We start from the raw sequence: 17,144 nt of genomic DNA on the forward strand, positions 1-17,144 counted from the left end.
AATTGTGAAAGTGAATTACAAGCAAACACCTCAGCTTACATCTCTAAAAATTAAGGCCATTTTTGTGCTTTACTGCAATCGCATGAGTTTATTGTTGATGTTTGAGAGGCTGGCTTCAGTAGGGTGGTGGAGTAGATAGAGGCTGGATTGCTCCTATAAATACACAATCTTCTTCATCACGTGTACTGGGGGTAATAATAAAATAGCACTACTGCCTGTGCGTGTTCTATAGTTTTGGGCTCAAATAGAAATGGATAGTTCTGTGAATGAAAGTAATCCTTTATATTACTGTAGTGTATTATAGTTTTAAAAGTTTATGGATCTTTTTAAATCTTCCTGAGAACCCTGTGATTTATGTATCTATACTCATGCCCACCCTGCCCGCTTAAGTGACATACTCCTCAGTCACATGGTTATTATTAGCAGTAAGTGAAAAACCTGGAACTGGAACCCAATCTTCTGGCCACAAGTTTATTGCTCTGTCTGCTATATCCATGTCCTCACCATTGTCTTTTATATTTCAAAAGAGATACTTCAGGAATATCTCTGAAATGTGTCCTTGCCTCCTTATTCTCACTGCTGCTGCCGTGTGGGGATCCTCTTCTCCTGTCGTAACTTAAAGGAGTCTCTCCCCTCTTGAGACTCACTTCTCTATTAAGCTGCAGTGGGCTGTGATGTGGCTACAGTGGTGAACAAAACAAATATAACCCCCGCCTCCCTGGAATTCACAGCCCAGCAGAATAAGCTGCTTGAAGGCAGGACCTCGTTGTATTTCCCTTTGTGGCACTGCTGCCTGCCCCTGGCACACAGCTGCAGTGTAGTAGACCTCAGCACACATTCTTAAATATGAGTACTTACTGAGATTTTTTGCAAAAAATAACTTGAGAATCAGATTACTATAGGCCTTTTCACTGAATGATTGCATGGAGAAAAAAAAAGACTCACGAAGACTTTTCCAAAAATGTGATACTCTTATCCCTTTTCACTTACCATACCCAAATAGAAAATTGGTTGTCGAACAGATGTATTGTATCTCAGTTCTAATGTTTCCATACCTTTAGAATATCTCAAATAGTTTTTAATAGGTAAGCAGTTTCAAAATAGTTTTTTAATGTTAGCATTTATTTGTCTTTTGTGTTGTCTTGTTCAGTTAAAGGTAACCCATGTGTAAGTAATCTTTTTAAAGTGTAAATTAATCTATTTTTATACTTTTATAGGTGTATACATTTCCAAATACTCAGACTATCTTCATGCAAGACCTTGGTATCATGGGAAGTCTGGTTATGTTGTAATTTTTAATCTAATTAAGGTAAAGACTAAATGTGCTTCTATGTAATTTTTCTTTTAAAAATGAAAGATTATCAGTCTGTGATAATGTTCTTTGCAGATCATTTGCTACACATAGTCCTTGCCAAAGACAGCTATCTAAAGTCAGAAAAAATAACTGCTTTTTGCTTTCCTTTACGGACAAAGCTTTTTTTAAATTCATTTTATAGATGATCTATGAATATGTTTTTTAAAAAAAAACTTCAAAATAATACAACAGGTATTCAGTGAAAAGCTTTCCTCTCACCCTGTCCCACAATGCCACTTTTTAAATAGTAAATAACAGAAAACAAGTAGCTGCTTATAAAGCAGTGTGATTTCAGTTATAAGAGATGAATTTAGAAAGCAACGTTCATTGATTTAAATTGTCAAAATGAGAAACCTTTATATATTTTTTTAACCCCTAAAACATCGAGACCTTGTTCACAGTTTCATGGGGCACCTGCAACTGATGATCTCAGAAATGTTTAAATGCCCTTAAATAGTCCAGTATAAATGAATCACGCAATTAGAATTTTCACTCAAATAGTAGGAAAACTCTAATTTTAGAGGTTGGGGGGCTTTTTGAGGACATATTCTGTGGTCTTGTTTTGTTTTTGCTTTTGTTTTAGCTTTCCTACTATCTTAAGTTCTTTGGTTATAAACCTAACGCTACTGATTTTTTTAAGAGTATGAACTCTTCATATTCCAAAACTTGTCCCCAAGAACTGGAGGGAAAGTAGCATTGCATTGGCTCATAGTCACTGCTTCCCTCCCTTACTCTTCCCTCTCCTGCTCTGTGATAAGTGCTGTAGTTCTGCCGCAGACAACGTGCCTGTCAGCTCAGGTAACAAACATTTTTTGCTTATGTCAGATTGTGCCTCGCCATTGGTTTCGTGCCCCCATATCCCACCCTGTCTGGTGGATACTGCTGTTTAGTTTTTGCCTATGTGCTCTCAGTCTTCCTTACTTTACTGCTTAGAAGCCAGCCCTGCCCAACATCATAAGCTGTTTAATGGGGAGAGGATACAGGTTTTGATTGCTCACTGAAGTACCATTTATATCATTTGTCTTCTTAGTATTGCCTTTGGTGGTCCTGTTGATGAAGAGGCGGGACCTTGACAGCAAACGTGTATATGTTCTTTATTAGGCTACTTTTAAATAAATCCTAGAGTAAGATTATTGCTATTTGAAAACATTTGATTAGTCTTAATATTTTCATTCTAGGGAAGAGTCAAGTTTGTGTCTGAGAATTATACAACTAACTATACCAGCCCATCTTCTGGCTATGATTGCCACGTGGCTGTAAATACTAACAAGGTTTCTCACAAGACAAGTCATTTTCGCACCTTTGAACTGAATCAGGTATAGTCACCTGGGAATAAATCATTTCTAAATCTAATGAGTTAAATTTTGGGGTTGGGTAGGGTTGAAATAAGCTTGATGCACGTGGAATTCTGTAGTATTACCCTGATAATACTTATTTTGCTTCTTTCAGTATTACCTCTATGAACTTTCAGGCAGCACTGTTATTGAGCGACCCAGACAGATCTGTCCTTATGTGATTGTAGCTTTTCAGTACAGGGAACCTAAAAAAATGGCAGCACCAGCTCATAATCATAAAAGCATGTAAGTAATTATGTACATACTTTGTTTTACTGGATTTCTTTCCTTTGCTCTTATAAAATATGTTTCTTTTTTTTTCCCCCTAGACTTGAACTCAAAGAAGATGGTAAGAAATTATTTAATTGGTTCTTTTAGCTGTTTCTTTAAGTAAATGTTTTGTTCATAAATAAAATAATCAGTTTCTTTCTTACCCTCATTTCTTACAGTTCTCATCTATCCATGGAAAGGGAAATTAATTATTCAAGGCTGTCTGATGTGTGATATAACTCTTTGGTCCTCTTACGGTACATTGGTTCCAAAACAACTGTAAGTATTGAATAAGTGCCTTTACTGATGCTTGTATAATTTTTTGATTCTCATTTTTAGGTCTTGCTTGTTGGCACTGGTGTGAAATACAGCAACTGTACTTGGTTTTAGATTACTCTTGGGGAGATGTATAGAGCACAGGGCCATGACACAGGAGACCTAAATTCAGATATAAATCTGACCGTTGCCTTGAAATAAGTTAGTTTTATAATCTTTGACAAATCACTTTTTATATTTTAGTATCTTAATCCATTTATGGGAGAATGATCGCTCAGGCTAAGATGCTAGAAGTTTGACTTTCCCCAAGAAACAAATTGGACTTGCCTAGATAACAGTTGCAACAGATTCTAGCCACTGAATTCTATTAGAATCTTTATAAGGTTTGCAGTATCTAGTTTTTTAATTTTCACATGATTTTCCTAGACTAGTATTAGAGTAGCTTTTACATGTATTTACATTATGATGAATTACAGTATTTGCTTCTGCAGAGAGAACTGTGAAGGGCATCTTGTGATATCTTTTTGTTTAATCTATTCTTAGTTTGCACCCAAAACTGTTGAAAGTTAGACATGCTTTAATTGAAAAATAAAATGAAAACTGGTGTGCTATTAGAAATCATTTACTTTCTACTGGCCTTTTTTAAGAAGAGGGAGGGAATTTATAGCCCATAGAATAAATTAAGGATTCTGTGAATAAATAAATGGGAGAGAAGGGAAATTTCTTTCTCACTATAGAGTGCAACTAATAGGTATAGAAAGAGTGATGGAATTTGGAAATCACATTTTGGCAACATCATAATAATCAATGGAGGCTTGATACAGTAGGTGAAAGTTTGATGGTATTTACATATCTCGCAAAGGAAAAAATAAAGACTTTACAATGGAAGAAGCTACAGATACCATCTTAACTAAGTGGTTAAGTTAATGTCACCAGGAGAGGAATAAACATCATGTGCTTCCTGATATGATGCACAGAGAATAACACGATATCAGTCTGTGGTGCTCCTGCCGATCTAATCAGGAAGAAATGTTAGACATGCCCAGATTGAGGGACATTCTGCAAAATAAATGGTCTATATTATTCAAAAATATCAAGGTCACTGAAGATAAAGACTAAGAGATTGTTGCAGACTGAAGGAGACTAAAGAGACATACGTAAATGCAATGTAGCATCCTGGATTGGATCCTGAACCAGAAAAAAGTACCTTCTTTTGTTACAAGGGACCTTAGTGAGACAGTTGGCAACATTTGAATGAGGTCTGTGGTTAAAAGATTGTCCTGTATCATTGTTAATTTCTTGATTTTTGCTAATTGTTTTGTGGTTATATAAAGAAATATTTTTCTTAAGGGTACACATTAAGAAGTATTTGGGGGGAAAGGAGGCATCTGTAAGTCTACAAGTATTTAAAAATGAGTTTTAAAGAAGGAAAAGGTAGTCGGGGGAAATGATGCAAGTCTGGCTGCGGTTCATCCTGTGGCACTGCATGGTCGGCAGTCCCATATTATCAAAAGTTCTTACGTAGTGTAATTTCTAGAAGATTCTCATTCCAATATGCATAATTCTTCCACATGTCTGGATATTTTGGTTATAACAGAAATGCATGAATTCAGAAAATGTGAACATATTTGCAGACCATGGTTTATGAGGTCACATACTCAAAAATCTATAATATTTATGAATATGTGCATTATTTGATCTGGCGTTTATAGATTTAAGAATTTTTTGTGGTTATAATATTTTTGTTTGCTTTATATTAGAAAACCAAAACTTATGAAGCTGTAGTTTCAGTGTTTATTACATTACATGATATTGTTATTTTGTTTTTTAGACCACATGAACTAGATTTTAAGTATGTAATGAAAGTGTCGTCTTTGAAAAACAGACTACCAGAAGCTGCTTTTAGAAAACAGAATTACGTGGAGCACAAAGGTCTGTTCAGATGTCATGGTACACTGCATGTCCTGAGCTTTGTTCCAGTTCTTTTCCACCCTCTCTTTCATACACACATGCACGCGTGCATGTGCACTCTCTCTCTCGCCCTCTTACTTCTGTTTTCCCTTAAGTAATTCTTAAAAGGGTCTTTTGTGAAAGGTGTAGAGTAGCTCTGTGATTCAGTTCTTGGGAGGTTCCCTTTCTACCTCCTTTCTGGAGAGTTTATATCGTAAATGGGTGCTGAATTTTCTCAAAAGCTTTTTCTGCATCCATTGAGATTATCATGTGGTTTTTATCCTCCAGTTTGTTAATATGGTGTATCACATTGATTGATTTGCGTATATTGAAGAATCCTTGCATTCCTGGGATAAACCCCACTTGATCATGGTGTGTGATCCTTTTAATGTGTTCTTGGATTCTGTTTGCTAGTATTTTGTTGAGGATTTTTGCATCTATGTTCATTAGTGTTATTGGCCTGTAGTTTTCTTTCTTTCTGACATCTTTGTCTGGTTTTGGTATCAGGATGATGGTGGCCTCGTAGAATGAGGTTGGCAGTGTTCCTCCCTCTGCTATATTTTGGAAGAGTTTGAGAAGGATAGGTGTTAGCTCTTCTCTAAATGTTTGATAGAATTTGCCTGTGAAGCCATCTGGTCCTGGCCTTTTGTTTGTTGGAAGAATTTTAATCACAGTTTCAGTTTCACTGCTTGTGATTGGTCTGTTTATATTTTCTGTTTCTTCCTGGTTCAGTCTCGGAAGGTTGTGCTTTTCTGAGAACTTGTCCATTTCTTCCAGGTTGTCCATTTTATTGGCATATAGTTGCTTGCAGTAGTCTCTTATGATCCTTTGTATTTCTGCAGTGTCAGTTGTTACTTCTCCTTTTTTCATTTCTAATTCTGTTGATTTGAGTCTTCTCCCTTTTTTTCTTGATGAGTCTGGCTAATGGTTTATCAATTTTGTTTATCTTCTCAAAGAACCAGCTTTTAGTTTGATTGATCTTTGCTATTGTTTCCTTCCTTTCTTTTTCATTTATTTCTGATCTTTTCTTTATGATTTCTTTCCTTCTGCTAACTTTGGGGGTTTTTTTGTTCTTCTTTCTCTAATTGCTTTAGATGTAAGGTTAGGTTGTTTATTTGAGATGTTTCTTGTTTCTTGAGGTAGGATTGTATTGCTGTAAACTTCCCTCTTAGAACTTTTGCTGCATCCCATAGGTTTTGGGTCGTGTTTTCATTGTCATTTGTCTCTAGGTATTTTTTATTTCCTCTTTGATTTCTTCAGTGATTTCTTGGTTATTTAGTAGCGTGTTGTTTAACCTCCATGTGTTTGTATTTTTTACAGTTTTTTTTTCCTGTCATTGATATCTAGTCTCATAAAGTTGTGGTCCGAAAAGATACTGGATACGATTTCAATTTTCTTAAATTTCCCAAGGCTTGATTTGTGACCCAAGATATGATGTATCCTGGGGAATGTTCCATGAGCACTTGAGAAGAAAGTGTATTCTGTTCTTGTTGGATGGAATGTCCTATAAATATCAGTGAAGTCCATCTTGTTTAAGGTGTTATTTAAAGCTTGTGTTTCCTTATTTATTTTCATTTTGGATGATTTGTCTGTTGGTGAAAGTGGAGTGTTAAAGTCCCCTACTATGATTGTGTTACTGTTGATTTCCCCTTTTATGGCTGTTAGCATTTGTCTTGTGTATTGCGGTGCTCCTATGTCAGATGCATAATATTTACAATTGTTATATCTTCTTGGATTGATCCCTTGATCATTATGTAGTGTCCTTCTTTGTCTCTTGTATTAGTCTTTATTTTAAAGTTTATTTTGTCTGATATGAGAATTGCTGCTCCAGCTTTCTTTCAATTTCCATTTGCATGGAATATCTTTTTCCATCCCCTCACTTTCAGTCTGTATGTGTCCCTGGGTCTGAAGTGGTCTCTTGTAGACAGCATATATACAGGTCTTGTTTTTGTATCCCTTCAGCCAGTCTATGTCTTTTTGTTGGAGCATTTAATCCATTTACATTTAAGGTAATTATTGATATGTATGTTCCTAGTACCATTTTCTTAATTGTTTTGGGTTGGTGTTTATAGGTGTTTTCCCTCTCTTGTGTTTCCTGCCTAGAGAAGTTCCTTTAGCATTTGTTGTAAAGCTGGTTTGGTGGTGCTGAATTCTCTTAGCTTTTGCTTGTCTGTAAAGGTTTTAATTTCTCCATCGAACCTGAATGAGATCCTTGCTGGTAGAGTAATCTTGGTTGTAGGTTTTTCCCTTTCATCACTTTAAATATGTCCTGCCACTCCCTTCTGGCCTGCAGAGTTTCTGCTGAATGATCAGCTGTTAACCTTACGGGGATTCCCTTGTGTGTTATTTGTTGCTTTTCCCTTGCTGCTTTTAGGATTTTTTTCTTTGTATTTAACTTTTGATAGTTTGATTAATATGTGTCTTGGCATGTTTCTCCTTGGATTTATCCTGTATGGGACTCTCTGCACTTCCTGGACTTGACTATTTCTTTTCCCATGTTAGGGAAGTTTTCAACTATAATCTCTTCAAATATTTTCTCAGACCCTTTCTTTTTCTCTTCTTCTTCTGGGATCCTTATAATTCAAACATTGGTGCTTTTAATGTTGTCCCAGAGGTCTCTGAGACTGTCCTCAGTTCTTTTCATTCTTTTTTCTCTATTTTGCTCTGCGGTAGTTACTTCCACTGTTTTATCTTCCCGGTCACTTATCCATTCTTCTGCCTCAGTTATTCTGCTATTGCTTCCTTCCTGAGAATTTTTATTTTCATTTATTGTGTTGTTCATCATTGTTTGTTTGCTCTTTAGTTCTTCTAGATCCTTGTTAAACGTTTCTTGTATTTTCTCCATCCTATTTCCAAGATTTTGGATCATCTTTCCTATCATTACTCTGAATTCTTTTTCAGGTAGACTGCCTATTTCCTCTTCGTTTGGTCTGATGGTTTTTTACCTTGCTCCTTCATCTGCTACATATTTCTCTGTTTTCCCATTGTGCTTAACTTACTGTGTTTGGGATCTCCTTTTCGCAGGCTGCAGGTTCGTAGTTCCCTTTGTTTTTGGTGTCTGCCCCCTGTGGGTAAGGTTGGTTCAGTGGCTTGTGTAGCCTTCCTGGTGGAGAGGACTGGTGCCTGTGTTCTGGTGGGTGGGGCTGGATCTTGTCTTTCTGGTGGGCAGGGCTGTGTCCAGTGGTGTGTTTTGGGGTGTCTCTGAATTTAGTATGATTTTAGGTAGCCTCTCTGCTAATGGGTGGGGTTGTGTTCCTGTCTTGCTAGTTGTTTGGCATGGGGCATCCAGCCCTGGAGTTTGCTGGCCATTGGGTGGAGCTGGATCTTAGCGTTGAGACAGAGATCTCTGGGAGAGCTCTTGCCGGTTGATATTACATGGAACCGGGTGGTCTCTGGTGGTCCAGTGTCCTGAACTCGGCTCTCCCACCTCAGAGGCTCAGGCCTGACACCAGGCCGGAGCACCAAGACCAACCATGTCAGCCACACGGTGGGTCTAGGGAGAAACGGAATTTTTCACAATAGCATTTTAAAATAGGAAATGTTCTGTGTTTCTGATTTTCTTCACAGTCTGTTGCCAAGATATGTGCTTCAATATGTATGAGGTGGAACTATCCAACAAACAAGGGGAAAAAGTAGATAAACTAACGGAGTACATTAAAAGGGAGCAATTGGTAAGAATCATCAGTTTAAAATATTATTATTATGTTTTCCTTAAATTGAGAAATTGATATCTATTTATTAGTTGGCTCTGCCTAGATTGAATTGTTTTAGCTTGCTTAAAAGGATTTTTTTTTTTTTTTTTTTTGGTCACGCCACACAGCTTGTAGGATCTTAGTTCCCTGACCAGGGGTCAAACCCCGGGCCCACAACAATGAAAGTGCCAAGTCCTAACCACTGGACCGCGAGGAAATTCCCTTCAGAGGATATTTATCATTTAATATTTATTGACATGATATTTATTGGCTAACATATTCATCCCCTTTGTATCTTAGTTTACTTTTTCTGTGTCTCACTAGTCAGTTCATACTCCTGGTTTTAAGTATAGGAGGACAGTTTTTCTCAAATCCTTTTTTGTTGTTGTTTTTGTTTTATGATGGAAGAATTGAGTAGATCCCTAGTATTTCTGCATTAATCAAAGGAGATTGATTTGTGGGATATTTCTTTAAAAGTGACCCTTGTCAACACACAGGTGTATAAAGAAAGAAAAGTTGCTGCTTCTATTGTTTTCATAGCTTATAAAAGCACGATTCTACTGAGAAATATGTAACATCCAAAGACCTCTCCACTGTGTTAACCAGGGCTCCTCGGTCTGAGGAAAGGAGTAGATGCTGACCTTACAGTGAGTGATTCCCAAACATCCCAAAGGAAACAGTGTGCGTGATGGAAGTGACCAAACAAGTCTGCTCAGCCCTTTAGTGGCACAACGGACTTATCCCCATAGTAGACAGTATGAAACCAGTAAATTAACAGAATAGATAGGTGAGCTGCCTTGGGGGTAGTGTCAGGTAAGATGCTTGAGTTGCATGTAACAGAAATTCAAACTGGCTTAAACAATAAAGAGTTTTGATGGGCTTACTTTTCAGTTTTAGATGGTAAAGCAAGTTCAAGTGCTGTTTGCTCAGGACTCTTTTTCTTTCAGCTTCTCCCTCCTCTGTGCAATAGTTCTGTCCTCGGCTGCCAGGCAGGGCTGCATGCTTCCTTTTTGCATCCAGAGGGAACCCGTCCTCCAAATCATGGCTTATGTCCTTAGACCAGTTCCATCATCTGCATGTCTCTCAGCAGTAACTAGAAAGGGAATGGCCCACACTGATTAGTTCAGGCCACTCAGAGCCCACCTTCCAGAACTGGGTGCGAGGTCAGTGCCCCCCATTCTGCAGTAAGGAGGTGCAGTGGGTGACACAAGATGCTGAGCAGATAACCACTGAATATCGACTGGGATTATAGGCTATGTGTTTTTGAAGTAGTGTAGTTCATTTTATATTTGGAAATTCAAAAGAAGGAAGTTCAAAGATACTTTCAGAAAATGCATTAGTGAAGGGTCTACTTGTGAGTGCTTCTGGTATTGAACTCAGGAGACTCAGTGCCCAGCTTTACTTCACAGTTTGTGTGTTAATTACTTAACAGAAATTACTTATCACATAAGGTCCTTCGCTCTCAGTGCTCCAGGCTGCTTTTCCTGCCTCATTTTATAATGAATAATCTTTACATATCGGTCTCCCTACCTAGACATTGAGCTCCTTGAGGGTAGGTATCATGTCTTAAGCATCTTTGACACCTTGGTGCCTGGTGTATAGTGGACGAGCAGTAAATGTCCCTTGTACCTACAACACTGGACTTCAAGAACAGTACTGAGGAAGGTCTCTTCTTTAAAAGGTGGTAAAGACATGTATGGCTGGATTTTTCTGTGTGTGAATGGAAAAGGCTAGAAGTAGATATTTCAAAGATTCTATGATTTTTTTCCCCACAAAGGTTAAAATAGGAATTTTATATAGCCCTTTCAGCGCATAATTTGAGAGACTAATAAGATACACTACATATTTGTTTTACTTGCACATATTTTGGAATAAAGAAATGTACAGTTTTAAGCAGATACAGGATTTTACTTTCATCTATATTACAAAACTAAAATTCAGAATAATGTAGCTAATTATTGTCACTTTTACTCTTTACACCGATAAAAAAATAAAACAAGAATTACATCTGTTTGCTGATAAATACCAAAGATATGGGTATATATAACTGTTGATACATTTATTCAGTAATTCTTTCTTGAGTGCTTACTGTGTGCCAGAAGCAAAAAGACAAATAGTCCCTGCCATCAAGGAACTTACAAGACTATAGGAGACAAAAATGTAAACCAACCAATGCATAGGGGCTGTGATAGAAATGTTTGGACACTCACAATAGTGATTGTTCCTGTGGGTGAAGTTTCAGTCTCATAATTAGTTCCAATAAATAATTAGAAAAGACGTCTTTTTTTCATACTTGAATTGTTGAATAATTTATTGATTTATCATATTTGTAGGCTTATGACCTGTCAATTTTTGAAGTATGTTTTATCACTTTATAAAGTGGTATATTTTATTGTTTTTTTAACTGACAAATTATTGTATGACATTGAATTTTATCTTTGTTAAGGGTATATAGGCTTTTGAAATGGTGACTAATGGGGAAGAAGAGCTGTTATCTCTGTGATTTAGAATGACAGAAGATGCCACTGAAGACTGTGGTAGAGGGAAAATAGAAGTATTTATTTTCATCTGCATTTCTTATAACCAGGGGACCTAATGATGTTATTTTCTTTTATTACTCATCTCTTAGGAAGCTGTAGAAAGGATTCTTTTAATGGATGGTATCTTCCAGTTTTTCTAGTCCCAGGATTCTGTGATATGTTTTGTATTAAAATGAGCTTAACATGTTAATCATAGGTCTGATTGACCTTGAATTTGTAGTGGCTAAATGGGAACAGAGCGGCTACTTAGCAGGATGAAATGTCCAACATGTCAATGAAAAAAATGAAAGACGTTGTTTCTGATTGATTTGTTATGTAGTTGAACACTATCCTAAAACTAACCCATGATGTTCTAGTTATTTATTATATGTAGCCATAACAAGGCCAAGATTACTTGAATGCTAAGGAACTTGCAGTTTCTGATACTGGGGACAAAATTGTCCTGATTCCCATAAATACTGACATTTCAAGAATTTTCTTCTTTAACTTTTCATGAGCTTAAAAATCACTGAAGAATGTGGTAGAGGGAGAAGGAGAGAGTAATTGAATCTTCTTTCTTGCTATTTTATGTTTAAGGCAATCGTCAAATGCTTAGAAGATCGAGAATTTTTCATTTTACTTACGTCGTCAGCCTTTATGTCAGAAACAAGTAAGAACAACTTTTTGAGTAAATGTTTTTCAGTATGTTTACTTTTATTGTATAAGATCAGCAACCTCACTTTTCTTCTGATTCTCATTCTGTGTAGGTTTTGGAGAGGAGCAGATGGGTCTTCACGGGTTGCATTTATTCCATTCATCCCCGTCAGCAGGTAAGGACCAGGACTGGCAGTTCACTGCACCTGTGGGCCATTTTTCAGTCCTCATCTTAAACTCTCAGCAGCATATGACCCTGGTAACTCTTTTCTTCTCTTAAATAACTCTTCCTTTACTCTCCCTGGTTAATCCTTCATCTCCTTTCTTTGTAGGCTTATCCTTTCCTGTCTGCTCCATGTTCAGATATCCACCTGCCTATGGACATTTCTCTCTACTTAAATGTCTCAGATGGTCCTCACATTCAGCATGTCCAAAACTGGATTCATTTGTTATTGAACAACAAGAGCTGGGAGTTGGTTTTATCATAGTCTCCCCGTCAGTAGGACTTAAGGTCCTCACAGAAGCACTTCCCTCTGTCTGGACTACTTGTCTCCTTCCCCCTGATCAGATGATGTTGACCACCCCCCGAGCCAGGACCAGGAATTGCCTGTTAGGGGCAAAAAATATTGCTCCTGCAGTATGTAAATAGATATACAGTATATCTGTGGTATTAGAATTTCAGAGGGCAGTTAGGAAACAAAGTCTAGAAAGGCTCTCTCTGGTGGGGGTAGATAATGAATAAAATTGGAGGAGAAGTGCTGGTCTAGCCACTTACCCATAGCTGTCAGGTGTCAGTTTAAATATCACTTTATTTATTCCCATCACCACTTTTCCTTCAATGAGGACCCCTAGGCTTTTCACCAATATAATTTAAATATTTATTTCTATAATTATTTAATGCCTGCCTTTCTTGTATTCTACTGCATCCCTACTGCTTAGAAATGTCAGGTACCTAAAAAATAATAAATGCTTGCTGAGCAAATAAATAAATTAAAGTAAATGAGTCATTTCTTTTTGTCATATGAGGAAATTTTCCTCATTGTTTTATAATCACACTGTGTATGTTTAAACATAATTTGTATATAGTATATAGTATTTATAAAGCTACAACCAACCCCCCAAAATTTTTTTAATTGATGTTTTTAAATTGTATTCAGCTACTCAAAGCAGAGAACTACTGGCATTACCTGTTTGGAATAAGCAAAATATTACCAATTATAATAACATAATGGCAATAGCTGCTTGCATTTTTCAAGCATTTACTACATTGATATTCTGCTAGGCACAATTGATTTCACAGCCCTTAATAGGTATTTTTATTATGACCATTTCAAAGATGAGGAAACTGAAACTTAAACTTGCCCAAGGTCAAACAGCTGAGTCTGAGCAGGCTTCCAGCTCTGTTCCCACACTGCCTCCCTCCGTATGCAGGAGCTCTGCCTTTATTCTTATTTTTAGGTGTACACTACCACCTGAGTAAGAAACATTAGTTCCTGTACCATTTGGTGTTGAACAGCACAGGATTTCTTTTTGAGTAAACATTGGATTGTTGTGTTCAATGTTCACAGCCTCCTCTAGTTCATTAAGACACTTTTCTATTTCTGGTCACTCAGAAATGTTCAGTGCTGTGGTTATTTGTTTTAAATTGAGTGACTCTTCGCTTAGCAGACTTAAAAAGTTCTTTTTCTTAGATTTCATAATAGCCTGTTACAAATCGTTCTGACTTCTGCCTTTCCAAATTCTTGAAATAATGAAGTTGTCTAGAAAACTACTGCTTTATTGTGAACTGTTAGTAGTACCTAAGAACTTTGTCATGTTTTATTTTTCCTTGTTACTATCTAAATGAACTGCAGAGAAAGGAATTTTTATTTTAATGGCTAGCCACATTTTCCTATTTATTTTTATTTGCCATTCTTTTCCTGATACCTGCTCAAGTATAAATGTATTCAGCTAGGTGTTTCTTAATTTTGCAGTTACTTTTTCGTTAAAAAGAATGGTATAATTCATACTTCAGTTTAGTAGGCACCAAAGGTCTTTATTATCTGTGGGTTTTTTATTACTGATAAATTACATTTTCTAGGATTTTATTACCTATTTCTCAGTGACCTGACCTTTTCTCTTTTTTCCCTGTACTATTTTCCTTTAGGTTATTGAGTTGCTGAAAATTAGCATTTCAGTCAGAGAGTGAACCAGGGAGAGGAAGTAAAATACAGACTAGTCAGTCTAGTTACATAATATTAAAAAATTTCATTTGATAGAGAAGGTGATGAAATATATACCAGTAGTTAACCATGCGACTTGGGGGTTACTTAGGGTTTACTTTCTTTTAGTTCAGCTGGTTTGTGTTGTAACTCTAGTTTCTTCCAGTTTTATTGAGATATTATATAATTGACATACAGCACTATATAAGTTTAGGGTTTACCAGCATAAAGATTTGACTTACATACATCATGAAACAACTACCACAGTAATTCTAGTGAACATCCATCATATCATATAGATACAAAATTAAAGAAAATAGAACAAAAAATTTTTTTCCTTATGATGAGAACTATTAGTATTCCCTTTCTTTTTCCTTCTTTGGCTGCGTTGGGTCCTCGTTGCTACAGGCTTTCTCTAGTTGCGGCTAGCGCGGGCTACTCTTCATTGCAGTGCACGTGCTTCTCATTGTGGTGGCTTCTATTGTCGCAGAGCACTGGCTCTAGGCACGCGGGCTTCGGCAGTTGTGGCATGCAAGCTCAGTAGTTGTGGCTCGCAGTCTCTAGAGTGCAGGCTCAGTAGTTGTGGCGCACGGGCTTTGTTGCTCCATGGCATGTGGGATCTTCCCAGACCAGGGCTCGAACCCGTGTACCCTGCAAAGGCAGCTGGATTCTCAACCACTGCGCCACCAGGGAAGTCCCAGTATTTACTTTCTTAACTTTCATATGTAACGTCAGCAGTGTTAATTATTTTTTATTATGTTGTACATTACATCCTTAGTACTTATTTATCTTATAACTGAAAGTTTGCACCTGTGACTACCTTCTTAAGAGAATTTGAAGTAGGTCATATAAGGTACAGATCAGATATATTTTAAAAGCAGAAAATGAGAATAGAAAAGTAATTCTGCCAACTCTAAATGCCGGTGCATTGAGCCCACACTGGGCTCCTGGTCAGATGAGATGGAGCTGCAGGCGGGCCTGCCTTCTTCATTCTCACCTGATGATCCCATCTGAGTGACTCTTTTTTGGTTCTGTGTGTGCGTGTTTTCATATATATGGAGATAATATATGTTCATTAAGTGCATCCATAAGTCTTCTATTAATTGCTATTTAGATTACCATTTGAAACACTGTATCATATTTAACCATCTTGTAATTTTGTAACCTAAAGCGTTTTTTCCTGCATGTTTTTGGAAAAAAAAGAACTTTGGGTTTTTAATACATGTGTATATATTTTAGGGCTGAAAGACTTGAAAGTTGAAGATGACATCTCATTGAAGGTGGTACCTATTTTACCTGCCCTTAATTGTGCCCTGCTGGAAGCAAAGAAATCATTTTCTGAAAAAGGAATCTGTCTAAACACATTAGTAAAGCATAATCTCCAAGAACTGTACAAGGTGGACAAAAGTCCTTCACTGACTGCTGCTTCTCAGGATGGAATTAAAGAGACTGCATTCTTTGGCAAAGTGTCCAGTGGTTTTGACGTGACTCCTCCAGCTGAAAAGTGCCCTTTACGGTCTTTAACTCAGTTGAGATCTTATTTTTCAAATCCTAATGGGTACATTTTGGAAGTATCTACTGCACTAGACTTACTGGCAGAGTGTCCTCAGTCTCCGTGTATTTCAGATGGAATTTGTGATGCTGGATTTTCTTTAGTTATGACTCCAGATGCTGAATTTCACGACTCAGAGGCAGAAGTAAGAAAAGAAACAGAAACACAAAAGAATTCTGAAGAGATGTTTAAAGCAAGGCAGGGAGCTCTGGTCCCATTAAGTCCACCATCAAATCTGAGAGTTCAGCCTAAGAGAAAAGCAGGCACGCTGCCCGTGGTACAGAGTAAAAGGGTGAAGTTGTGCCGTCCCTTTCCCAGAAGAACTCCTGCTGGAGCAAACAAGCGTCCAGACTCTCCCACAACTCTCAAGTTTCCTCAGAAAAGAGAAAACGGTAAGCATGGTCTGTATGGATTTTCAGATGAGCAATTAGTAATAACTGTTGTGTGTTAACCCTGTTCCTGTGTGACCATCCTGGACTGTAGCTTGACAGTGTCCGTTAGCTCTCTCCAGGTGATCTGTGTGCATGCTAAAGTTGGAGAAGCACTAATCTAGATAACATGAAAATCAAGAAATAGGACAAAAGCCCACCCACCAAAAGCTTGTATTTCACTTGTAAAACTGCTCAAATCATCACTCAGTTGTTTACTTACCTGTCTAAGAAATAAGGTATTTCAGATGGAATTTGTGATGCTGGATTTTCTTTAGTTATGACTCCAGATCCTGAATTTCACGACTCAGCGGCAGAAGTAAGAAAAGAAACAGAAACACAAAAGAATTCTGAAGAGATGTTTAAAGCAAGGCAGGGAGCTCTGGTCCCATTAAGTCCACCATCAAATCTGAGAGTTCAGCCTAAGAGAAAAGCAGGCACGCTGCCCGTGGTACGGAGTAAAAGGGTGAAGTTGTGCCGTCCCTTTCCCAGAAGAACTCCTGCTGGAGCAAACAAGCGTCCAGACTCTCCCACAACTCTCAAGTTTCCTCGGAAAAGAGAAAACGGTAAGCATGGTCTGTATGGATTTTCAGATGAGCAATTAGTAATAACTGTTGTGTGTTAACCCTGTTCCTGTGTGACCATCCTGGACTGTAGCTTGACAGTGTCCGTTAGCTCTCTCCAGGTGATCTGTGTGCATGCTAAAGTTGGAGAAGCACTAATCTAGATAACATGAAAATCAAGAAATAGGACAAAAGCCCACCCACCAAAAGCTTGTATTTCACTTGTAAAACTGCTCAAATCATCACTCAGTTATTTACTTACCTGTCTGAGAAATAAGGTCATTCAGTTTCTGAACTGTCCTTGGACAAATTCGAGTGGAAGAAGAGGATCTGCTAAAATCAGGCACACTA

At 37.5% G+C, this 17,144-nt stretch overlaps 1 protein-coding gene across 1 annotated transcript in view; it reads left to right on the plus strand.

The window, feature by feature from the left end:
* The window catches only part of TASOR2 (transcription activation suppressor family member 2), a 67,020-nt gene that overhangs the window by 25,354 nt on the left and 24,522 nt on the right, over positions 1–17,144 (plus strand). Inside the window, 11 exon segments of the mRNA XM_082852947.1 lie at positions 1,218–1,309; positions 2,533–2,670; positions 2,804–2,934; positions 3,018–3,037; positions 3,138–3,237; positions 5,066–5,166; positions 8,752–8,855; positions 11,993–12,065; positions 12,163–12,225; positions 15,490–16,194; positions 16,509–16,796. Coding sequence (XP_082709073.1) covers positions 1,218–1,309; positions 2,533–2,670; positions 2,804–2,934; positions 3,018–3,037; positions 3,138–3,237; positions 5,066–5,166; positions 8,752–8,855; positions 11,993–12,065; positions 12,163–12,225; positions 15,490–16,194; positions 16,509–16,796 — 1,815 coding nt within the window.

This window comes from Leucopleurus acutus (genome assembly GCF_964270905.1).
Source record: "Leucopleurus acutus genome assembly, chromosome: 1".
Lineage (NCBI taxonomy): Eukaryota > Metazoa > Chordata > Mammalia > Artiodactyla > Delphinidae > Leucopleurus > Leucopleurus acutus.